This window comes from Callospermophilus lateralis, chromosome 2, assembly GCF_048772815.1.
Source record: "Callospermophilus lateralis isolate mCalLat2 chromosome 2, mCalLat2.hap1, whole genome shotgun sequence".
Lineage (NCBI taxonomy): Eukaryota > Metazoa > Chordata > Mammalia > Rodentia > Sciuridae > Callospermophilus > Callospermophilus lateralis.
The window spans coordinates 68,139,903-68,165,148 of NC_135306.1; the positions used below are offsets into that span (position 1 = coordinate 68,139,903).

The 25,246-nt window shown below is 43.7% G+C and overlaps 1 protein-coding gene across 1 annotated transcript; it reads left to right on the forward strand.

The window, feature by feature from the left end:
* Positions 1-25,246, forward strand: Fxn (frataxin). The gene is made up of 5 exons (XM_076843453.2): positions 1-190; positions 8,019-8,116; positions 13,636-13,756; positions 19,863-19,960; positions 24,777-25,246. The coding sequence occupies exons 1-5, from the start codon at positions 23-25 to the stop codon at positions 24,925-24,927; spliced, it is 636 nt and encodes a 211-aa protein (XP_076699568.1). The 5' UTR covers positions 1-22; the 3' UTR covers positions 24,928-25,246.

The following is a 25,246-nucleotide window of genomic DNA, read 5'->3' on the forward strand; positions in this document are numbered from 1 at the left end:
GCGGGCGGCAGAGCAGAGCAGCATGTGGACGTTCGGGCGCCGCGCGGCCGCCGGCCTCCTGCCCCGGTCGGCGTCCTCCGGCCCGGTCCAGGCCCACAACGGGGCCCCGCGCCCGGAGGAGCTAGCCCGGTTTTGCAGCCGCCGTGGACTGTGCGTGGGGACCGCCGCGGCCTGTGCGCCCCGCCGAGCCGTGAGTATTCGTGCCCGGCAGCCGCCCGGGCCATACGCCCGCGGGGGGAGACGCCGCGCACGCAGGACGCTCGGCGGCGCGCTCGGGCATGCGCACACACTGAGGGACGTGCTGGGCGGTGAGGGCGGTGGGCAGGGGTCTTGCGAGCTCCTTTCCTGGTCTGGGTTACGTTTCCACTGGCTTCTGGAAAGTTCCATACTTTGTCCTGCCATACGATTGCGAGCCAGCTGGGGGCAAATGGCCAGGGCGTTTCCAGGTAGCTATGGCTATCTCGAAGCTTGTCACTTGCCTTCGTGAGAATTGAAGTATAACATTAATATATGCCATATTATATAATGCTCTTATGTGTATTATTGATGGGGACTATATAGAGAAATATACACATAAATTTGGGGGAGGGGAAGAAGGGGGTACTGAGGATTGAACTTAGGGACACTCGACCACTGAGCCACATCCCCAGTCCTGTTTTGTATTTTATTTAGAGACAGGGTCACACTCAGTTGCTTAGTGCCTTGCTTTTGCTGAGATTGGCTTTGAACTCATGATCCTCCTGCCACATACTCTTTTCAAGCCTGGGTTTTGTGAATGAAACCCTTCCTTCCAGCGAGGTGAAACTGTTAGACCTGCCAGGGAGCTGGAGTCCAGCTTTTGGAAAACGACTGGATCTGGATTCTAAATTCTGGCTCTTGGATTCTGCAGACCTGGGTGAACTTGGGATTCTCCTAACCTCTCTGAGCCTCTCTTGAACTTCTTGTTCTGTGCAGAGGAGATAAAGGGTGATATCCGTTTTGCCTGCCTGAGTGAGTGCTATATTGTACTAGCATGTGAAACTTCAGTGCTTCAGCATGCAAACAAGTATGTGATTCAGGCACTCCATAATTTGAAAGTAAGAAGCCCAAAGAATGGCTGTGGAGCCAAGGAAAACTACCCCTGGTCTGGGAAAGCCGGTGGTCCCCAGGATGCAAGGTAGTGGTGGAGGGCATTCTAGGTTAGGGAGACACACGGGCAAAGGCCTGGTGGCCGACTTGGATCAGTTGTGAGTGGCTGGTACAACTCTGTATTGCAGGAGACAAAGGAGGTCCAACCCCACTTGTAAGTGGTGGCCAGGATTTGGATTTAAGCATAAGTTGCCCACTTGTTATGTAGCCCACACAGTGTTTGAAGAAACTTTAGGATTGGTTGCCACCATTGCAAAAACTGGGACCTAGAAAATAGATTTCCCAGTTTCTTTGGGGAAATAAGCAGGTGTGACCACGAGGGTCCCCAGATCCCCTCTATCACTCTTTCCTTTGTTTCACTCACCTTCTGTGCACCCTTGGCCACTATAGTTTGTGGCAGTTTTTAACTTAGGAGAGTGACAAGGGGTGATACCCAGTAGCTGTACAGGCAATTGACTGGGGAGCACACTCTGCATTGTGCTGGCACCCAGGTGGTGTACACTGGGCTTAGGGATCATATGGAGATGCCTAGATGATTGGCATCCTTGGTCACTCACTGGACCTCTTTTTTTCAATCATAAATTAATTACAGTTGTTTAACCTGTTCATTCCAGTTCCTTTGCACATCTTGAGTACTTGTGCAGTTGGAGAATGGTGTGGCAACTGAGACCACCATCCTTTTTAAAGCCTTGACAGTCCTCAGGTTGGTCTATAAGAGCCCTTGGACTCTGAACTTCATCAGGACCTGAATTCATGTGGAGGCCTTTCCCCATCCTTCTTTCTTTCTTATTTATTTATTTACTTTTGGTACCAGGAATTGAACTCAGGGGCACTTGACCACTGAGCCACATCCCCAGCCCTATTTTGTATTTTATTTAGAGACAGTGTCTCACTGAATTGCTGAGCGCCTCACTGTTGCTCAGGCTGGCTTCGAACCCGTGATCCTCTGTCTCTGCCTCCTGGGCCACTGGGATTAAAGGCATGAGCCACCACGCCTGGCCCATCCTTCTTTCTTTATCCCCTATTTCTACTTCTAGAGAAGCTGTGCAACAAAAATAGCCAATACATAATTTAGAATTTTCTGATTGCTATATTGAAGAGTAAAGAGAAACATGAAATTAATTTTAGTAATATGTTTATTTAATCTAATACATCCCAATATTATCATTTCAACATGTGATCATTATTTTTAGAATGATTAATAATATATCTTACCTTCTTTTTCCACACTCACACACTTTCAGCACATCCCAATTCAGATGTTAAATTTCCCTGGAAATACTTGAGCTATATTTAGAGTTTATAAAAATCACGTTTGGGGGCTGGGCATATAGTTCAGTGGCAGAATGTGTCCAGTATGCATAAGGCCCTGAGTTCTTTCCCCAGCACCACAAAAAGAGGGGGAAAAAAAATCACAATTGAAAACAATGGTTCACATAGGTCATTTCAAACATACTTAAATTTTCCTAAATAACTTTTTATGATTTTTTTTTTTTTTTTTTTGGTACCAGGGATTGAACTCAGTGGCACTCAACCACTGAGCCACATCCCCAGCCTTATTTTGTATTTTATTCAGAATGGGTCTTACTGAGTTTCTTAGCACCTCACCATTGCTGAGGCTGGCTTTGAACTCCCACAATTCTTCTGTCTCAGCCTCCTGAGCCTCTGGGATTACAGGCCTGTGCCATTGCACCCAACCTAATCATTTTAAATTAATTTAAATGAAGCATAAACTCTAGCTCCTCAGTCTTGCTGCTCACATTTCTAGTACACAGCAGTCACTGTGGCTGGTGGCCACCATACTGGGCAACTCTGGGTACAGTGTGTACTATGTCTTAATTGTCAGCTTGCACATAGGAACCCAGAATCCACAGGAATGGCTTTGAAGAGTGCCGCTCTGCAGCCCCCATCCCAAAATGGCTGGCAAGGGCTCTGGTTTTGCTGGCAGCCTCTGTTCCTAAAGGAAAGGAAGCTAGGGCCAATATCTTTAACCCTTCACCTTAATGCTAGAGACAGATTTGTGCAGGAGGTAACCTAAGGTTTTGTTTTGTTTTGTTTCATTTTAAACACCCTCATCTTTTTTTTAAATATTTTTTTAGTTGTCAATGGATCTTTTATTTTATTTATCTATATGCAGTGCTAAGGATTGAACCCAGGGCCTCACACATGCCAGGCAAGTGTTCTACCACTGAGCCGCAACTCCAGCCCTAACCTGAGGTTTTTGCCTCTTCAGTCTTCATAATCTCTTGCTACAGCCACTTCAGCATCCCTGGATTGGCCTTGAGACATCCACCCATTTTCCTAAAGGTACAAAACCATCCCCTATGACTCCATTACCATTAGGTTTTAAGCCTAACAAGCAGGCTGTGCTCTAATTCACATTAAATTCCTTTTTGTTGTCTTTCAGCGACATTATACATGAGTTTATACCCACAAAAGGAATATAAAATATCCATATTGCTGGGGGAGGTGGCACTCTCCTGTTATCCCAGTGACTTAGGAGGTTCAGACAGGAAGATCACAAGTTTGAGGCCAGACTCTGCACCTTAACTAGACCCTCAGGAACTTAGTGAGACCCTGTCTCAAAATAAAGGGGCTGGGGTTATAGCTCAATGGTGGAGCATTTGCCTTCTACATGTGAGACACCGAGTTCAATCCTCAGCACCACATAAAAATAAATAAATAAAATAAAGGTATTGTGTTCATCTACAACTAAAAAATATATATTTAAAAAAATATATAAAAATAAAAAGAGCTGGGGATGTAACTCAGTGGTAAAACACTCCTAGGTTCAATCTCTAGTACCCAAACAAACAAACAAAAAACCCACAACAAAACAAAACAAAAGGCAATTCTGTTGCTTACAGATAAAATAATAAATGCTAGGGTCTGAATGCTGTGTTCCTCCAAAATTCGTATATTGAAGCCTAATCACCAGGGTGACAGCAGGAGATGGGCCTTTGGCAGGTAATGCAGGTAATGCTCATGAGAATAGAGCTCTCAGAATTGATGAGTGCCCCTGTGGAATGGCCCAAGGAGCTCATTAGTCCCTTCCACCAAGTGAGGACACACTGAAAGGTTGCCATCTATGAACCAGAAAACGGGCCCCTACTAGACACCAGATCTAGCAGTGCCTGATCTTGGATTTCCAGCCTCTAGAACTGTTAAGAGGAATTCCTCTTGTTTATAAGCCACACCATTTATGGCATTTTGTTATAGCAGCACAAAGGGACTAAGACAATAGATACCCAAGTCACCTATGTCAGATTGAGAGAATTTGTTTATTCCTCAGAAGGCACTGCCCTGCCCTCCCCTGGAGGAACCTGCTATCCTGGGTTCTGTTCATTATACCTCCCCGCTTTCCTGGGAGTCTTACCTCTATGTGTTTCTCCTTAAACATCTGTTGTTGACATAAAGACATTCTGCTGTGACTTGCCTTTCTGTTTAACAGTGGTTTTGACAACTGATGCTCACAGCTGTCCTTTACTTGTTTTTCCTGCTGAAGACTATCCTATTGGGTGAACAGATCACACCTCATCTGGGCTCCTTTTGGTGGCATTCATCAGATTGCAGAGTTCTGCCACTATCGTGCTGCTTCGTGTTTCTCTACATGGACAGTTGTTCCCTTCCTTCCAGTAAATTTCTCAGGATTGAATTACTGGACAAAGGGCTAGCCCAGGATCAACAAGTTTGGTCTCCAAAGTGTTTATACCCCTTTGTTTTCCCCCAGCAAGGGAGGAGTACTGACTGATTCAATCTTCAAGTGTTGTGGTTAGATAGGGCCCAGAGTGACTGGGCAACAGGATAAAGGCTGGCCTCCCTGCTGGCCTACCCAGGGTAGGTGATAACTGGGTCATGTGGTTCCTGAGCCTGAGACTCAAAACCTAGAAACTCACTAGTATTTCCTAGATGCAGCCCATGAGAACACAGATCCGTTAGACCATGGAGACTCAGCAAACCTACAGCACAGTTGGCTTCCGTGAGACCTGGAAGTAGAAGGGGTGGCTGCTGGGTGGCTTCAGCAGGAAGCCTGTGAATTCCATCTGCCACCCTCAGGTTGGAGTTTGCCTCTTTCACCTCCAGATCTCTACCCTTTGGTTGACACCTTTCAATACACATCTACTGAACACCCTGAGGCCCTGTATTTGAGATATTCAGGTTCTCTTGCTTAATCCTCATGACCAGTCTATAGCAAGCATTACCATGATCATTTCCTTCAGAAAAGAACACAGGTCCTGAAAGATTTGGCAGTAGCCCAAGATATGTCAAGTTGATGGTGTGGGGGGAAACAGGTTAAGATACAAGGTAAGGAGTATCTGGCAAAGGTTTTTTATTATGACTAAAAACACCTGGAGCTGGGATTGTGGCTCAGCCTAGCATATGCAATGCCCAGAGTTCAATCCCCAGCATCCAGAAACGAAAAAAAAAAAAAAAAAAAAAAAAAAAAAAAAAACTCTGATAGCTGACTGTCAATGAGTATCTTGCATTTGACCAAACTTTCCAATAAGAACACATCAAAACTATATAAAAAAAATTTTTTTAAATGCTCAGCACCACACATACTAATAATCTCAACTACTCAGGAGGCAGAGGCAGGAAGACTATAAATTTGAAGTTAGCCTGTGCAACTTTGACCTTGTCTCAGAATAAAATAAAGGCTGGGATGTAGCCCAGTGGTAGATCACTTGCCTAGCATATATGAAGCCTGGGGTTCAATCCCCAATACTGGGGGAAATGGGTTTGGGAAGGTATCAGAGAGACCAAGACAGCTAGGATTTGAGAGTCCAGGACCCAAGAAAGAAGGGAAATTCCCTAGAGGGGGATCCCAACATTCTCCAACACTTTCTCCTCATGTTTGAACCCTATTCTGATTCCCAGACTTGTGATTCTTTCCTTTGTGGCAGATAGCTCTGGTCCAATCCCAGCTCTACCACTTAGTACCTTTCTGTCAGTGTGACTTTGGGGGAGTTACCCTTTGGTGCCTCATTTTTCTTATCTGTAAAATACAAATGCAATCCATCCTCATTATTTGCATATTCTGTATTTCTGAATTTACGTATTTGCTACAATTTGATGCCCCAAATCAGCACCTTCAGGGCTCTCATGATTGTTTAGTAGGCAAGCTCAGAGTGGCAAAAAGTTTGAGTCCCCTTAGGGCACGTTCCCAGCAGAGATGAAACAGGACTTTGCTCTGTCTTGGTCCAGCTCCCACGGTGTGAGCACGGGTCAATTTTGTGTTCTGTTTAGTGCCATGTTTTCACGTTTTTGTGCTTTCTGTTGGTGATGTCGTTGTTTAAAACGGTCCTAAGCCTGGTGCTGAAAGTAAACACAAGGAGATACGTCTTGCTCAGTGTGAGTTATAGTGCTGAGGTCCCAAGTTCATTGTTAATGAATCAACAACATATATCAATCCAGAAATGCACATAAACAGTCATACAGCCATTAGAGGCTTGCAAGGACCTAACCCTGTATTCTCTAGGACTAATTCGCTAATCGAGCATTTGTAGCAACCTACCTCTTTTGAGTAAAGACAATAAAATAGTACTATGCTCACTGAATTAGGATGAGAACTAAATGAGTCTATACATATAAACACGGAAAGCAGGGCCAGGAAGATAGAGAACATTGTAGAAAGTGCAATAGACCCAGGCATGGTGGCACATGCCTGTAATCCCAGCAGCTGAGGAGGCTGAGGCAGGAGGATTGCGAGTTCGTAGCCAGCCTCAGCAACTTAGCAAGGCCCTAAGCAACTAAGAGAGACCCTGTCTCAAAATAAAAAGGGCTGGGGATGTGGCTCAATGGTTAAGCACCCCTGAGTTCAATCCCTGGTACCTCCCAAAAAAGAACGTGTGATAGCTCTAACAGTGGTTGTTATGTCTGCCCCCTTCTCCTTCAAAGCCACCTCCTTTAAACACACTCTCTGCACTCGGCCTTCCAACTCCCTCCTCTGCCCACTTCCAGCCCTGTACCCTCCCTCAGCCGCCTCCTTCTGATCTTGCCAAGGGTGCTACTAGCTCAAGATCTATATCTACAGGTCTCTGACCACCAGAGTGACCTTTGAAGGGTGTAATCTTATCATTAACCTCTTAGAGGTCTCTGTGTCTTCCCTGGATGAAGGCCAGCTGAGCCCCTTCAGGAGCCCCTGACTACCTCCACCTCACTCCGTGACCTCCGTTCTACCTCCCAGGCCAGCTGCCTCCATGCTGACTGCACCACTGTTCTCCCTCACTCTCAGTTCTCTCCTGTCTGTAATTTCATCTGTCTTTGCAGCTGGTCATTTGCAGCAAAACCAATGGTTATGAACTCACACCTCATCACCTGGGTGCCCAGCACTTAGGGATGGAAAAAAATCAACAGGTCACATTCTCCCCTGCCTATCCTGCTATTACGATCTGTCAGATGGCAGTCCGCTTCTCTTTCGGACCCCAGCAGACTTTTGCCTCTTGCTGTCTTTTGATGTTTTTCTGAGTCGAATTCTAGGATTATTGGAATACTGCCACATCACCTGAATAGCCTACAGCCACACTGCCCAGTAGAACCCCCTGCCATGATAAAAATGTTCAGTATGAACCACTAGCACATATGGCCTCAGGACATGTAAAATGTGGCTAGTGCTGCTGAGGAACTACTTTTTAAATTTTTATCTCTATAAATTTAAATTTAAATAGCTACACGTGGCTTATGAGCACCATACTGAACAGCAAGATCTTAGTGAGAGACTTAGAGAACTATTTTATTGCATTATAGAAAAGTGGAAAGCAATTCCTAAGAAATATTCCTGAAAAATTATAATATAGTTGCTACTAAATGTAGAAGTAACAATATAGGAAGCACTTGTGATTGGATTGCAATAGACTGAAAAAAATGGTAATGTTATGTTCTTCTTTTAGAGTTTGAACCTCTACTACCTCAACCAGATTCTGAATGTCAAAAAGCAGAGTGTCTATTTGATGCCTTTGAGGAACTCAGGAACTTCGGGCAACCCGGGGTAAGACTAAGATACCTTCCACCGAGAGATTTCTTCTCTCCTCCCTGCCTGTCCTGTCTAGAACCTGTTTTCTCCTTGAGCAGCAACCCTCTCAGGTGCCTTTCCACATCATTAAGTATCCACCACATTATTTTTCATGAAATAGTATTAAGTTAGATGGATGTTTCATAATTCATTCCTACATGTTGGACGTTTAGGTTGTTTCCAGATTTTGTTGGTATTTTCTTCAGCATCCTAGTTAAGAATATGTTGTTGTAACAAATAGACCCCCAAATGTAATGGCTTAAACCAGTGATGGTGTGTGTCTCCCTCTCCAGACTGCCCAGGGTAGGTATTCCTCCATGAAATGTGGAGGGGCTTAGGCTGCTAGTATCTTCCAGTTCTGCCCTTGCGGTCTGCATTGTTTTGGCCTGGTCCCCCATCCAAGTTCCACTTGACAGGAAGGGGACTGGAATCATCAAAGGGCTGTAAGTGGCACTTGTCCCTCACTCACGCTCCAGTGGGAAGAACTTAGTCGCATGATCCTTGCTGATTACAGGGCAGTCTGGGAAATGCAGGCTAGTGAGTGTCCTGAAAGACATGGGCAGTGGATTCCCTGTGGAAAGCTGCTGGACATTGTTACCGTCTATCCTATCTATCTATGCAGCTAAATGATACCTACAGGACCTTCTTCCACACATGGATACACCCCCAGACTCAAGAGAGCCAACTAAACAGCCTTGTGATCTGCATCCACCTCGAAGTCCAAGATTTCTGGGTGACATGCCATTCTCTCTCTCTCTCAGGTCTAGGAATGGCTTCTTCTGACCGAGAGACACACATAGTAATGGCAAAGGGCAGAATTACTGCAATAATACTCCCATTCGGACAAGAAACACGTTCCTGGCCTATGGCAGCAATGGGGTCTTGCTGCAGCCCAGGGTGGAGGATGGTGCTCTACAAATCCCTGGCTCAGCCTCCAGAAGCCTCTTCCTCGCCCATTGCCCCCCTCGGCTCAGGGAAGGCAGGCGTAGGAAGCAAGCCTTCCTGGGGGCAAGCAGTCTTCACAGCCCATAGTTCTGCTGACCACAGGCTGAGGTGCCAAAGGCTTTTTTAAGGCTCTAGTAGGCAGTTTTAGGTCAAATTCTTTTTTTTTTTTTTTTTTTTTTTTTGCTAACAGGATTTTCCCCCAAATTATAGTATGCTTCTGATCTGTTTACTCCCAGCCAGTCCCCATGCCAATACTTCATTCAGATTTCTTCCCTTCATGGAGGCCTCCACTGCCTATTTGTTTGCATGTCCCCATCCCCAGCTCCCTGAACCTAGGGACAGGTACCTTCAGGTCATGAAACTATCAAGATTGGGGAACAGTGATACCCTCAATTTGGTTCTGCAATAAGGTTGGGTCCCTTTTTTGGCAGGACTTTGTATTCAAAAACCTTAGATTCTTCCTTTGACTTTCCATATTTGCACAAATGCTCCTTTTCACTTCCTCTCCTTGTAAACATGTCAGTTGTCGCCTGGCTCATAGAATTTTGTTGTACTTGTTAAAAGAAACAGAGAGCCACCTACACAAAGGACCGTTTTAACTATCCCCAGAGCCGTATGCTCAGGAGGCAGACTCTTGGCCATCCAGGTTTCCATAGCACCAGACTGACTGCAGGCTCTGCATGGCTTACAAAGCCTGAGGAGCCACACACCCACCCCCAGAGCGTCCCAGCCTGCTGTGTCTGCATTCTGACCCCTACCACAGAGCTCCAAGCCAGCACTGTGGGCTGCATATTTTAAGAGTTTGCTTTGGTGGCACCCATTTCTGGCCCTATTTCTAGCACTCCTCCCCCACAGATGTTCTGCTGCTGTCTCCTGATCCCCCCAGGCAGTCCTGTCAGGGTGGAGAGGATGCCCTGCCCTTGCAGAATGCCCTGATTCCAGCTCCCTTCCCCAGGGGCTCCTTCTGACCTCTGGGGAACACACCGTCATCCTGAGTGGCCTGCTCTGATGTTGGCACCTGTCATCCTCTTGACTTTCGACTCAAGAGATTTTTAGGACTTTGACTTTTTCGAACTAAAGGAGATGTGTCTCTTTTGTGCTCCTCAATTCCTCAAGACAAGTATCAACCCACCTCTCCCATTCTCTCCATCTTACCCTCAAAATGCCCATCACAACCTACCAGACCACCACTCTCTTTAAAGAACAGACCCCGCCTATCTGCTCAGTCTGCAGCCTGCCCCACCTTGTCCTTGAAGTGGGGAACATGTTCAGAGTGGATGGCAGGAGTACATGGCAGCACATTAGTTATCTGCAGCCACTGGTGTCTTACCTTAGCCCTGTTGGACTCTCAGATATGGAGCTGTCTGGTGGACTTCTCAACCTACAGATGGATGTATCTTCTCAGGGCCAAAAACTCCTAGAAGGATTGCTTATTATAACAGTAGGATGTTCTGCTTGTTTTGTGACTCCAGGAACGGACCCCAGGTCCTTAATCACGCTGAGCTACACCCCCAGTGTAGCAATAGTTTTATTATTATGATTCAGAGCCCATCAAATACATAAGTGGGGGGGGGTGTTAGTATATTCACAGGGTAGTACAAGTGTCACCACTACTAATTCCAGAACATTGTCATTACCCCAGAAAGAAACCCTGTACCAGTTACCAGTCACACCCCATTCATCCCTTTCCCTGGCCCCTGCAACAACTAACCTATGTTCTCTCTGGATTTACAGCAATGTTTCAATATTGAAAAATAGCGTAGAATGTCTCCAAGTCATGTGTGCACCTTGATAATGTTTCCAAAACTGAACAAAAACAAAAAACCCTGAACATACCTGTGTAACCAGTACCCAGCTCAAAAACAGCATGTCACCAGCCCTGCAGGCAAGCCCCTAAGCCCCTTCTTCCTCCTGGTGGTTAACAGAGTAACTGACATTCCGATTTCTAATAGCATGGATTAGTTTTGCCTATTTTGTTACCTTATATATATTGTATTGTTAAGTATTAATGTTTGTGTGTGACTTCTTTTCATTGTGTTATGTTTGTGAAACTAGTCCATATTGTTTATTGTTCTTGCTTTTTTTTTTTTTTTCTTTTTTCTTTTTTAGTGATACTGGGGATTGAATTCAGGAGCAGTATACCCCAGCACTTTTTAAATTTTATTTTGAGACAGGGTCTGGCTCAAATTGTTCTTATAGTTGTAAAAAATTCTATTTTGTTATGTCATATACCACAATTTATTATGCATTGTGTTACCTGTGGTTACTTGGGCAGTTCCCAACTTGAAGCTGTAGGATAGTTCTGCTGTGAACATGTCTTTTGGTGAACCTGTATGCATTTCTGTTAAGTGTACCCTGAGAGTGGAATTGGGGGTTAGGGTTGTGTCTCAGTGGTGGAGTGCTTGCCTACCATGTGTGAGGCCCTGGGTTTGATCCTCAGCACCACACAAAAAATAAATATATAAATAAAAGGTATTGTGTCCATCTACAACTAAAAATATATATATTTTTTTTAAAAGTGGGGGGCTGGGGTTGTGGCTTAGCAGTAGAGTGCTCACCTCACATGTGCAGGGGCCCTGGGTTCAATCCTCAGCACCACATTAAAATAAATAAATGAAATGGAAGTATTGTAACCAGCTACAACTAAATATATATATATATATAGATAGATAGATAGATAGATAGATAGATATAGATAGATAGATAGATAGATAGATATAGATAGATAGATAGATAGATAGATATTTTTTTTAAGTGGAATTGGTGGATCATACATATGAATATGTTCAACTTCAGTGAAGACCGCCAAAAGTTTTCCTAAGTGATTGTCTAGTTTGCTTGCCGGCCAGCGGTATCTGAGAACTCTGGTGGCTCCTCATCCTGGACAACTCTTATTATCATTATTACCTGTGTCTTTCATTTTAATCATTCTGGTGGTATCTGCTTGTGTGAGGGGTTGGTGTTTTGTTTTGTATTGTTTTGTTTAAGTGGGATTTTTTTTTTAAGAATTTTAATATTTATGTTTTAGTTATCGGCGGACACAACATCTTTGTATGTGGTGCTGAGGATCGAACCCAGGCCACACGCATGCCAGGCAGGCGCGCTACCGCTTGAGCCACATCCCCAGCCCTAAGTGGGATTTTTTTAAGTGCTCTACCACTGAGCTACATTCCTAGCCCTTTTTATTTTTTGAGACAGGATCTGCTAAATTGCCCAGGCTAGAGTTGAACTTGCCACCCCCTGCCTCAGCCTCCCAAATAGCTTGTATTACAAGTGTGTGCCACCACACCCACTAGTATCCCGGTTTTTTAATTTTCCTTTTCCTGAAGATTAACAGAGTTGAGCACCTTTTCATATGCTCATTGATCATTTGGGCATCTTTTCTTTAATGAAATCTATTCAAGTATTTTGCCCAGTATTTTTTTTTTTTTAGTTTCCTTATTGACATATAGGCTATAATTCTGACTTTGTTCTTTTTCAGATATATGTAATGTTGATATTTTTCACAACCTTGTGGTTTGCCCAACATAAATTTAATAACAAAAAAAGTTAAACAACCTCAATGTCCAGTTGAAGGAAATGGGTTAAAGTAATAGAAAATACAATAAAAATCCATATATGCAAATATGAATCATTTATAAATACTAAGTAAAAAATGTAACATGCTTCAATTGTATATTAAAACAAACATGTAGGGGACTAGGGTTGTGGCTTTGTGGTAGACCACTTACCTAGCATTTGTGAGGCCCTGGATTTGATCCTGAGTACCACATAAAAATAAATAATAAAATAAAAAATAAATCCAATCTAAATAGAAAAAAGAAAAAAGAACATCTAGCCAGGCACCGTGGGATGCAACTATAATCCCAATGGTGATGCATACCTGTAATCCCAGCAGCTAGGGAGGCTAAGACAGGAGGATTACATGTTTGAGGCCAACCTCAACAACTTAGCGAGGTCCTATACAACTTAATGAGACCTTTCTCGCAATAAAAAATTAAAGGAGGGGCTGGGATTGTGGCTCAGGATGGAGTGCTCACCTAGCACAGGGGACCTGGGTTCGATCCTCAGCACCACTTAAAAATAAAGGCATTGTGTTGTGTCCATCTTCACCTAAAAAAATAATTATTAAAAAAAAATTAAAGGAGCTGAGGATGTGGCTCAGTGGCATATTTTCCCTGGGTTAAATTTTCAAATTTCTGGGGATGGGGACTGTCTATTGGAAGAAAGGCATCACTCTAAAACTCCTTTCATGTTATTTAAATTTTCACACATGGTAATTATTTCCCATCAATTAAAAACTAAAAGATAAATACATAAATTGGATTTTTAAAAAGTGGAACAGTCTTGGGGCTGGGGATGTGGCTCAAGCCATAACGCGCTTACCTGGCATGCGCAGGGTGCTGGGTTCGAACCTCAGCACCACATAAAAAATAAAATGAAGATGTTGTGTCCACCGAAAACTGAAACATAAGTATTAAAAAATTTTTTAAAAAATGGAGCAGTCTGGTAATCATATCTTTCTGATGACTCATTTGTTCCCACTGCAGCTCTCTAGACGAAACCGCCTATGAAAGACTAGCAGAGGAAACACTGGACGCCTTGGCGGAGTTTTTTGAAGACCTTGCAGATAAGCCCTGTACACTGGAGGACTATGATGTCTCCTTTGGGGTATAGCTTGGCTTATTTTAATTTTTCTGTTTCTCCGTAAGAATTTTAATTTATGGAAGTAAGAATGCCTCTGCAGCAGAGTAAAGCACAAGCAGCATAGAGTAATGGGTTCAGTGACACAACCCAGCCCTACCACTGACTCTGGGCCAGTAACCCTGCCTCTCCGAGCCTCATTTCTGGTTAAAAATATACAGATTTCTAGAGCCATAAAAAATATTAATATAGATCCCCATCCTTCACCTAATACTCATAAAGTAAATAAGGGAGGAGGCCTGGGCATGTGTTTGTGTAGCAGGTCAGCAGGGACAGTACTGAACTAGACCACCAATTCTTTTTTGTTGTTGTTGTTACAGGGGATGGAACCCAGGGGTACTCTAGCACTGAGTTATTCCCCCAGCTCTTATTTATTTGCTTGTTTGTCTGAAGATGGTCTTGCTAAGTTGCTGAGGCCAGCCTCAAACTTGTTATCCCCCAGCCTCAGCTGCTGGGATTACAGGTGTACACTCTAGACAGCTAGTCCTTAAGCAGGGATAATTTTTGGCAATGCTGGGAATGGAACCCAGAGCTTTATGCGTGCTAGGCAAGACCTCTACCACTATGCTACATCCCCACCTCCCAGGTAAATTCTGTTGTGCAGTTGGTTTGAGAACTGAATTGGATGAAACATTAGCCCCAGATCCTAGGAGTCAAGGAAGTGCTGGTGTTTATTTATTGGCCACCAGGTGGCAGACTTAGGCAAGAGTCTGCTTTTGGGTTTAGAATTGTTAGCCTTTAGATCTCTTTTTTGCCATTGGGAGAAAAATCTCTCCTCCTCCTCTTCTCCCTGCCCGCTCCCCGCTCCCTCAGAGGCAGTGGTTAATCCTCTTGACAGCAATTAATTAATAGCAGGAAATGTCACGAAGTGTACATTTTTTGATTCAATCATAGGATTATGTAGGACAATCAACTGTCAAATTGAAGTGGTAGAAATGATGTTCATGTTGCTATAAGGCCACTAGGTAAAGAAGAGACTCCGTAAGATAGAACAGGCAGCAAAGTCTTAGAAAAGGTGTCAAGCCTGAGAGTAGTAAAATGAAGTAAACCAGCAGTAAAGGAGGGATACCTTCTAGGTGGGCTCAGAGATTGCTGTCAGCAACAGCAGGGAGGTGCTTTATGAAGCTCGGGGTATGGCTCAGTGGTTAAGTGCTTGCCTAGCATGAGTGAGGCCCCAGGCTTAATCCCCAGCACTGCTCAAAATAAATAAATAAATAGAAATTAAAAAGTGCTCATGAAGAGATCCCCCATAGGGCTGAATTGCTTACAACCTAGCTCACTGCCTGACCATCCAGGAAATGATTTTAGCATTGGAAAAATTTCAGGCTTCCTTTCCCCAGACTCCCCACCAGGGGCTGAAACAAGTTCTCAGACTACACTCTGCTCATGTGTGCAAATATTGATTAACAAGCCACAAAAGCAGTCATGCAACCTGTTCTCACAGAATTGGCAAAGCCCCAGATTGACCCAGGTACTTTGCATGAATGTTTCATTAGAAGTAAATGTGGCAGGGGCCGGGACTATAGCTCAGTGGCAGAGCACTTGCCTAGCATATGTGAGGCACTGGGTTCAATCCTCAGCACCACATAAAATAAATAAATAAATAAACATATAAAATAAAGGCATTGTGTCCATCTACAACTCCAAAAAAAAAAAAGAAGAAGAAGTAAATATGGCAGCAAGTCTTGGTGCACGTCTGTAATCCCACTGGCTCAGGAGACTGAGGCAGGAGGATTGCAAGTTCAAAACCAGCCTCAGCAATTTAGTGAGCCCCTAAGCAAGTCAGTGAGACCCTGTCTCAAAATGAAAAATAAATAGAGGGCTGAGGGTATGGCTCCATGATTAAGAGCCTCTGGGTTCCATCTCCTGTAACAACAACAAAAAAAAAGAACAAAAGAAGTAAATGTGTCATTGGTTGGGGTTTAGCTCAATGGCAGAGCACTAAGCACATGCAAGGCCCTGATTCTAACCCTGGCACCAAAAAGGAAAAAAAAAAAAAAAATGCAGCAGCAGCAAATGTGCCAGCATTGTGGTGTCTAGACTAGGTTTGCCTCATTGAATCAGTTTGAATCAGGTGTCAAAACTTCTACTCAGTGGTGAGTCACAGAACCTTTAAGAATCCTACTCTCTGTCTCTCTGAAGAGAGAGAGGCTGCTGGACCTACCAGATTCTATCACCCATTCCTGCAAGGGAGTGGTGCCTTACATTTTTCTAGCCAATCCTTATACCTTGAGCATCAATCTGCTCACCAGGAAACAAATTTTTTAAATTTTTTTTAGTTGTAGATTGGACACAATACCTTTATTTTATTTATTTATTCTTTATGTGGTTCTGAGGATTGAACCCAGTGCCTCATGTGTACTAGGCAAGTGCTCTACCACTGAGCCACAACCCCAGGCCAGGGAAAAATTATTTCTAACAAATTACTCATTAGCAAACCCTCAACTGTATATTTAGAAAGGTAAAGGTATTTAGTGGCTGCCTCTGTAGTCTGAACTTATAAATATGTTGAAATGCTCCCTCCCCGCCCTGTGATATGAATTCCTGATCACAGTCCTTCAGATGCAATCTTATGTATTTCCTGTATTAAGTAAATTAACTGAAACTACACTGTAGACCATAAAACACCCATAACACTATTACCTGAGCTTTTTGGAATGGAGCCTTTTTCTGCCCTTGGGGTCCATCTGCAAGTTATCTTCTTTGGAAAGCCTCCTTTCTACTTTTACTACTCTCAGGCTTGACACCTTTTCCTGCAGAGATACTCCCTGCACATAGCACCCTCACTTCCTGAGGGTTTTTTTCTTGTTGTTTTGTTTTTGTTTTTGTTTTTTTTGATACCATGGATTGAACACAGTGGTGCTTAACCACTGAGCCATACCCCCAGTCCTTTTTTATCTTTTATTTTGAGGTAGGGTCTCTCTAAGTTGGTTAGGACTTCACAAAGTTGCCAAGGCTGGCTTTGAACTTGTGATCCCCTGCCTCAGCCTCTGGAGTTGTTGGCATTTTAGGCATGTGCCACCATACCCAGCATAACTATGCTCTTAAGACTAGTCTGAGCAGCTTGGCAAGCAGGACTCTGTCCATTCTTTGATCCCAATGCCTAGAACAGTACTAAATACACAATAGGGGTTTAATAAATGTTGGTTCACTTTTTAAATAAAATATGGCCCACATACTTTTCCAAAACATACTTTCATTATGCCACTCAGCATTTACAAGTCTTTTGCCAACTTACTGCTGGCCAAGTAGACAAAGCAATGATTCAGATTCCTCAAAAACATCTCTCCTTCAGTTTCCTCTCTGTGGGGTGAGCAGCTTCTTGGCTGGCATGTCATCTGATCAGATAATGGGTAATGTCAGTGTCTGGGTCCAGGCCTCACCCCTTATTGGTCATTAAAGGGACACCCCACCAGAGTTGAAAGCACTTCTCGTCACTAGGTGACTACTGAGTCTGCCACACTTGACTGGGTAAAATGTGACCACAGACTGTTTAGAATTGCCAAAATAGAACTAAATGTGGCAACACATGCGGTAATCCCAGCTGCTTTGTAGACTGAGGCAAAAGGATTGCAAGCTCAAGGCTAGGCAAGACACTGTCTCAAAATAAAAAGGGCCAGAGAGGTAGCTCAGTCGAACAGTTCTTGCCTGGCGTGTGTAAGGCCCTGTTTTCAATCGCCAGCACCACACACACACAAAAAAAGATTGTTATATTGGTAAATTTGATGATAATAATTAAATTAAAAAAACAAAAACTGGTGGCAGCTACCTGAGAATGAAGCTTGTGTCACAGGTTAATGGGAAGTTGTGGGAAGACTAGTGTTTTTGGACCCAGCCACCCTGGATGTGAGGTCCCCTCGGGCAGTTACTGGTGTTCTTTACCACTGTAAACCCCTGGTTTCCTCATCTGTAGAACTGGGATAATGATTCCTACCTGCAGTGCTTATGTTCTAGTTGTAAGCAATTTCCTGTAGTGCCATACAGAGACTGGCAGAGAGTAGGGAGAGTAAATAGTAGGTAATATTTCTATTTATGTTCTCATTTTCCATAAAATTTGCATTCCCAGTGTTGCTATTATTTTTATTTATTTCTCTCTCTTTCTTTCTTTCTTTCTTTCTTTCTTTCTTTCTTTCTTTCTTTCTTTCTTTTTTTATTACTGTGGATTGAACAAGGAGCACTGTACCATTAAGCTACATCCCCAACACTTATTTATTTTTTGAGACATGGTTTTTCTAAGATGCTGAGAGGCTCACCTTGAACCTGTGATCCTCCTACCTCAACCTCCCAAATCACTGGGATTACAGGCATGTTCCACCATGTCCAGCTATATGATTCTTTTTTAATTAAAAACAAATTATAAAAACAGGGCTGGGGTTGTGGTTTAGTGCAGAGCATTTGCTTCACACATGTGAGGCACTGGGTTTGATCCTCAGCACTAATTTAAAAATAAATAAGCAAAAATAAAGTTATGTGTCCATATATAACTAAAAATATATTTTTTTAAAATGATAAAAACAACATAGAGAAGGTGCCACTGGGGTCGCAGCTCAGTGATAGAGTACTTGCCTAGCATATTACTAGACCCTGGGTTTGATCCAGCATCACACACACACAAAAAAATACTATGGTCTGGGGCGTAGCTCACAATACTGTGGGGGTACCTAACACTACTGAACCGTACGCTTAAGAACAGTTAACGTGGCGGGGCAGGGCTCAGTGGCAGAGCACTTGCCAGACATGCAGACGCAGACACCACAGATACACACAAACAACCTCATGGTGTCACCCTCGTCCTGTTCTATTAGTTCTATTACTATTGTCACCGCCCTCCTACATTTCAGTGGCTCCTTCTATTTGTGGAAGTGCCTTGAGAGAATCATTCAGGGATCCCTGTTTGGTTCCCAGGGCTCTTGCATGCATAGAGAAAGGCTGCCTGGCCTTGCGTTGGGGGGAGTCATGAACACGGTGGGGAACAGGAGGCTCTCCAACCCCTCCTAACCCCACTTACCAGTTCCCACAGCGGGAACTTAGCCCTGTCTCCCTTTCTTTCATATTTTGCCTCTCTGTAGAGTTCAAAAGCCTTGGGAGTAAAGGGCTCCTTTGTTGAAAGAGTGTTTTCAAATTTAAATGAGCATTTATTGGGCAAAGATGGCCCATCCAGTCTTTTGAGAATGGAAGGCTCTTTAGAGGAAAATAGAGTCCCAGTGGAATGGAGTGGAGTGGACGGTCTGAGATACTTGTTAGATGCGTGGGAAGGGTCTGGACATAACAGGCCTCAGCTGGAGCTGCTGCCTTCTACCAGCCTAGCTAATACCACTGCTCATCTGTGACCAGCAAGGTGGGGGCCTTGACTGCCTCCTTCTTTCTTTCTGTCTCTTTTTTTCATAATGGACTTGTCATGTCTGATACTCAGGCTAGCACAGATTTCTAGTAGAGTTGGTGTCTGCATTCTTAACATCCTATAGTATGTTCTGGTTGGTGGGAGGGAGTGAGGGAGGCAACAAGCCAGCAGTCCCACATGTTAGAATAGAAAGTCAGTTATCCCTGCCTTGCCGACCTCCTGGGGAAAAGCACTGTGAGGTATAAACATTATGATTAATCCTGTCCTGATCCTGAGAGCAGTGTTCTTTCTGTGCGATCTATTCCTAATACTAAAGCTTTTGTGAGCAAAGCGTGGTGGCACACACCTGTAATCCCAGCAGCATGGGAGGCTGAGGCAGGAGGATCCCGAGTTCAAAGCCAGCAACTTAGCAAGACCCTGCCTTAAAATAAAATATAAAAAAGGGCTGGGGATGTGGCTCAGTGTTTAAGCGCTCCTGGGTTCAATTCCTGGTACAAAAAAAAAAAAAAAAGACTTTTGCTTGTGTGCTGAGGATTGAACCCAAGACCTTGTGCACGTTAAGGAGGTGCTGTACCACTGGGCTCTATCCCCAGCCCCATGAAGGATTTCTTTATGCTGTGTGTGGTGTACTTGTGTACGTGGAAAGCATTGAAATATTATAACATATAAAGAAATTATTGCAAAGTGCTAATTTTGTCTTGTTTTATTCATTCGTTCTTCCATCTCCCCTAGAGTGGTGTCCTAACAGTTAAACTGGGTGGAGATCTAGGAACCTATGTGATCAACAAGCAGACCCCAAACAAGCAAATCTGGTTATCATCTCCCTCCAGGTATGTTCAGAAGTTGAAATCTGTACTGGTTTAACTTGCTTGAAATGCGCTGTTGTAGACCATTTAAGAAGGGTCCTCTCAGGTATATCTGCAGGTGACTCATTCCTGATGTTTACAGCTGTCCCATCTTCAGTAGCAAAGTTCACTCTAGTGACATAGCTTCTCCCTGCTGATAACTTGACTACCGTCAACAGGCATCAGGATGTTGGCAAGATCTAAAGCAAAAAGTGTACAACTTTTCAGAACCTGAACAAACCTGAACCTCCATTAAATTGTTTGGGGGTACAGTGGTAGAGCATTTGCCTAGCATGCATGAGGCCCTGAGTTCTATCCCTGGCACCATGAAAAAAAACTGTTTTTGATATTGCAGCATCTGAGCAAGTTGTACTGTCTTCAAAGCAAATTAAAGTTTGAGCACTAGTCTGTTTTGAGCATCTCAGCTAGGGATCAGCTGAGTAGCTGGGACAGTGTTTTAAGTCACTACTGTAGGGCATTTAATCCCTTCATCAATGTGCTTTCAGTGTAGAGGAATAAAAAACTGTGTTGCAGACAGCCTTCATCTCAAAGCCTGAGAACATGCAGAGCCTCTGCAGTCCAGCTGCTACTGAAGTGGTTGTAAGAAAAGAAGAGAGAGATGCCCACAGAGCTCTCAGACTGACCTTCCTGGTCATTCACTATCACTTCCAAAGAGAACAGATGGAGTGTGAATTGGGAAAGGCCCAAATGAACCAGTGTGGAATTCTTAGAAAGCCTAATGGTATTTGTAATCAAGAAAAAAAAAAAAAAGTATAGCCAGACACACAGTGGTGCACACCTATAATTCCAGTGACTCAGGAGGTTGAGGCAGGAGAATCACAAGTTCCAGGTCATTCTCAGCAATTTAGCAAGACCCTATCTAAAAATAAAAAACAAAAAGGGCTGGGGATGTAGCTCAGTGGCAAAACATCCCAGGGTTCAATCCCCAGTGCTAAAAAAAAAAAAAAATTATAGGCAAGTACTGGGGTATAGCTCAATGGTAGATAGCTTGCCTAGCTTGCACAAGGCCCTGGTTTCAATCCTCAGCATCACATTTAAAAAAAACAAAAAAACCCTATTCAGAAACATACTACTGGATAATAATAATTTCCTAGAAATTCCGAGTGGACCTTTTTTTTGCAGTGCTGGGGATCAAGCCTAGGGCCTCTCACACCTGCCAGGTAAGTGCTTTAACACTGAGTCACATCAACAGCCCCACCCAAGTGTACTTTATTAAAAATCTGTAATTCATATGGGATTGGGGCAGGGTTCTGCTGAGTACTCATTACTGTCACAGCTACTGAATTCCTCCAAAACATTTTCCTTTTTTTTTTTTTTTTTTTTAATATTTTCCCTTTCAGCTCTTCTATTTAGTACAGAATCTTTTTTTTTTAATATTGTTTTTAGTTGTAGTTGAACACAATACTTTTATTTTATTTATTTATTTTTATGTGGTGCCGAGGATTAAACCCAGCGCCTCACATGTTCTAGGCAAGTGCTCGACGGCTGAGTCACAACCCCAGGCCCCAGAATGTCTTTTATAGGGCTGTTTCTGATTTCTGATCTGTTTTTTCAGTTGACAACTTTTCCAGTCCTGTGGAATTGGCAGCCTTCCTAGCAACATTGCCCACCTTGAGGAGGTTGTAGGTTGTAGGGTGGGATAAAGGAGAGGTCTGGGGAACATCTGGGTGTCAGCACCTGAGCTAGGTCAGAGTCCTGGGTGATGTGGAGGGGCATGGATATTACTCACCTTCTACCTGGCTACCTGGTATCAAACTCAGAATACCATACCAATGGAGGTTCTCCATTCTTCTTAATGGCCCAGGTGGTTTGTGTTCAGCGCTATGTGCAGAATAAACAAGAGCCCTGTCCATTTTATTTGTCTGGTTCTTATGTGTGGTGCTGAGGATTGTACCCAGGGCATTTTATATCTCATGCATGCTAATAAGCAAATCTATACTATCTCTGAGCTACTTTCCCAGCTTCCCCTCTATCTGTATTCCTGGGCACATGTTCAAACCCCACTATTTGTTTGGCAATACAGAAATTCTTTTTTTTTTTTTTTTCTGGTACCAGTGATTGAACCCAGGGGTGCTTAACAACTGAGCCACATCTCCCAACCCTTTTTTTCTTTTTTAATTTTGAGACAGAGTCTCACTAAGTTACTCAAGGCCTCCCTAAGTTTCTGAGGCTGGCTTGAACTTATGTTCCTCTTGTCCCAGCCTCCCAAGCTGCTGGGATGATAGGTGTGTGCCACCATGCCCAGCCCCATACAGGAGTTATTTTAAATGTTATAGGTCTAAAAGATGCTTCACATTAGCTTCTCTCCCTGGCCAGCTCCTGCCCACCTGTCTTTGGAAAGTTTCCCCTTAGTGACCCAGATGGGCTAACGTGCCCCTGTTCGTGGGTTCCCAGAACCATTTTATTTTGAGACAGGGTCTTTCTCTAAAGTTGTCCATCCTCTTCTATCAGCCTCCTAAATTCCATCAGGATATCCATTGTTGTGTCACCCCATCCACTCAGCCTCCAGGAGATGGAATTTGGGACACATTGTGTATATCTGATGTAACAAATCATGGCAAAAACAGCTCAACTTTGTGTACATGAATAAGGTAGATTAGTCATCTTCACATGACCACAAAGAAATACCTAAGGTGACTAACTTATAGAGAGAAGAGTGTTATCTAGCTCACAATTTTGGAGATTCAAAGCTAGGGATGACTCAGTGGTAGAGCGCGTATGTAGCATGCTTGAAGTCCAGGTCCAATCATCAGCACTGCCAAAAAAGGAAAAGAAAACAAAAGTTCAAGGTTGGGTGGCTGAGGGTAGGGAGGATCCTTGGTTTGGCCTCCAGTGAAGGTAATACCTCAAGGTGGGAGCACATGTGGGATCAGTCACATCTCAAGCCAGGAAGCAGAGAGATTAGGTGGGAGTCCCACAGTCCCTTTAAGAGGCATGTCCCCATGGCCTAAGGACCCTTCCCTTGGGTCTTCCTCCTTTTTTTTTTTTTTTTTTTTTTGGTACTAGGAATTGAACCCAGGGACACTTTGTCACTAGCTATGTCCCCAGACCTTTTTATTTTACTTTTATTTTGACACTAAGCTACAAGGATGTCACTAAATTGTTAAGCCTGGCCTTGAACTTTCAATCCTTTGGCCTCAGCCTGCTGAGTTGGTGGGCTTGCAGATGTGAACCACGTGTCCAGCTAGGCTTTTCCTCTTCAAGATCCACAGCACCTCCCAGTACCCCACCCTGGGGACCACACATTCACATACAGACTTTTGGAGGAATACGCGTATAATACAGTCTTCCCCAAGTGAAGTTCATGTGCCATTTTTGTCAGTAAATGAGCTCAAGTGGATGAACTAGCCAGTCAAGCACTCAGTTGCAAGGATGATGGTTTTTGAGCCAGGCCTGGTAGTGCACACCTGTAAGCTCAGCAATTTAGGAAGCTGATAGAAGAGGATGGCAAAGTCCCAAGCTAGCCTGGACAACTTGGAGGAAGATCCTGTCTCAAAATAAAAAAAAAGAACAAGAGCTGGGGATGTAGCTCAGTGGTAGAGTGCCCCTGGATTTAATTCTTAGTACCAAAAAAAAAAATTTTTTTTTTTAAATGCTGGATGTAGTGGCACATGCCTATAATCCCAGGGATTTGGGAAGGTGAGGCAGGATGATCACAAATTCAAAGCCAACCTCAGCAATTGCCCTAAGCAATAATAATAATTAATAATAGTGCAAGCAAGGCACAAATCATGTCAGTGACACAAAATGGCCATGGTTTTTATAAGCACTGCTTAAGATAGCAAGTATCATAAGTGAGGTAGGCAAAGTCAGAACCGGATGCCTGGAGACTGACAGATAAGAGCCAAATGTTTTCAGGTCTTGAGAACTTTTCTGTGAAATGTTCCAGAAGATGGGTTATGTGATTATTCTAACTTTTGTATTTTGATTGATTGATTGATTGATTGATTGATTGATTGATTTTGGTACTGGGGATTGAGCCCAGGGATGCTCTACCACTGAGCTACATCTCCAGTTCTTTTTTTCTTTTTTCTTTTTTGAAACAGGATCTTGGTAAATTGCTAATGCTGACCTCAAACTTGACATCCTCCTGCCTCAGCCTCCCGAGTCAATAGGATTTATAGGCATGCACCACTGCCCCCCACTTATAATTATTCTTAAATAGAAAGACACTAAGTCAAGAAATCAAATATATGGCATGAGGGATATAGCTCAGTGGTAGAATGCCTGTTTAGCCAAGACCCTGGGTTCCATTCATAGTACTGAAAAAAAAAAAAAGAAAAAAGAAATCAAATATGTGCCTCACTTGTATACTCTGGGCAGTATCTTGGTGGCAGTCTTTGTGGTATCTGTGTACTGGTCAGCTTTTTTTATCTCTGTGGCAAAATACCTAAGGTGATCAATTGAAAAGAAGCAAGGGTTTTGGGGCTCACAATTTCAGAGGTTTTGGTCCACAGTTGCTTGGCCCTATCACATCAGGCCTGTGGTGAGCCCAGCACCATTCTGGGAGCACATGGTAGAAGAGGCCACCCACCCCATGGTGGCTGGAAGCAAAGAAAGAGAAGACCAGGGTTCCAACATCCCCTTGGAGAGCACCCTCAGGGACCTGACCTCTTCCTCTAGTCCCCTCCCACACGTTCCATCGCCTCCCTGTGGCACTGTGGGCTGGCCACCAGTCCTTTAACACCACCCTTCAGGGCACATCTCTGATCCCAAACAAAACTTAGTGCTTCTCCTAGAGCATCCCATGGACTTCTCGTGTGTTTGTTTTATCTTCCAGTGGACCCAAGCGCTACGACTGGACTGGGAAAAGCTGGGTGTACTCCCACGATGGTGTGTCCCTCCACGAGCTGCTGGCCACAGAGCTGACTAAAGCCTTAAAAACTGAACTGGACTTGTCTTCCTTGGTCTATTCTGGAAAAGGCACTTGAATGGCTGCCCCCTCATAAAGACATTATCAGCTGTCAGGCCAAGACCCCAGCTTCCTTCTGCAGCTGAGTGCGGATTGTATTTGTTTTTTGTTTTGTTTTCCATTCCTACTTTTGAAGACAACTCTGAAAAGAAAGTGTCACCTCCCACCCTGCCTGCAGAATCTGATTTAATTTCTATAGTTTATTTGGATTGATTGTCTGATTTCCTGCTTCACATGATACCCCTTATCTCTTTTAAAGTCTTATACCCATACCTTAATATAATAATGACTTTACAAAAAGAAAAATAATAAGAAGGAAAAATTCCCTGGGGAAATGA

Excerpts from the sequence above, each read along its gene's own strand:
- Fxn (XM_076843453.2), top strand. The coding sequence starts at position 23 with ATGTGGACGTTCGGGCGCCGCGCGGCCGCCGGCCTCCTGCCCCGGTCG. Across the intron at positions 8,117-13,635 it reads GGAACTTCGGGCAACCCGGG|CTCTCTAGACGAAACCGCCT; the intron begins GTAAGACTAAGA and ends TTCCCACTGCAG. Across the intron at positions 19,961-24,776 it reads TGGTTATCATCTCCCTCCAG|TGGACCCAAGCGCTACGACT; the intron begins GTATGTTCAGAA and ends TTTATCTTCCAG.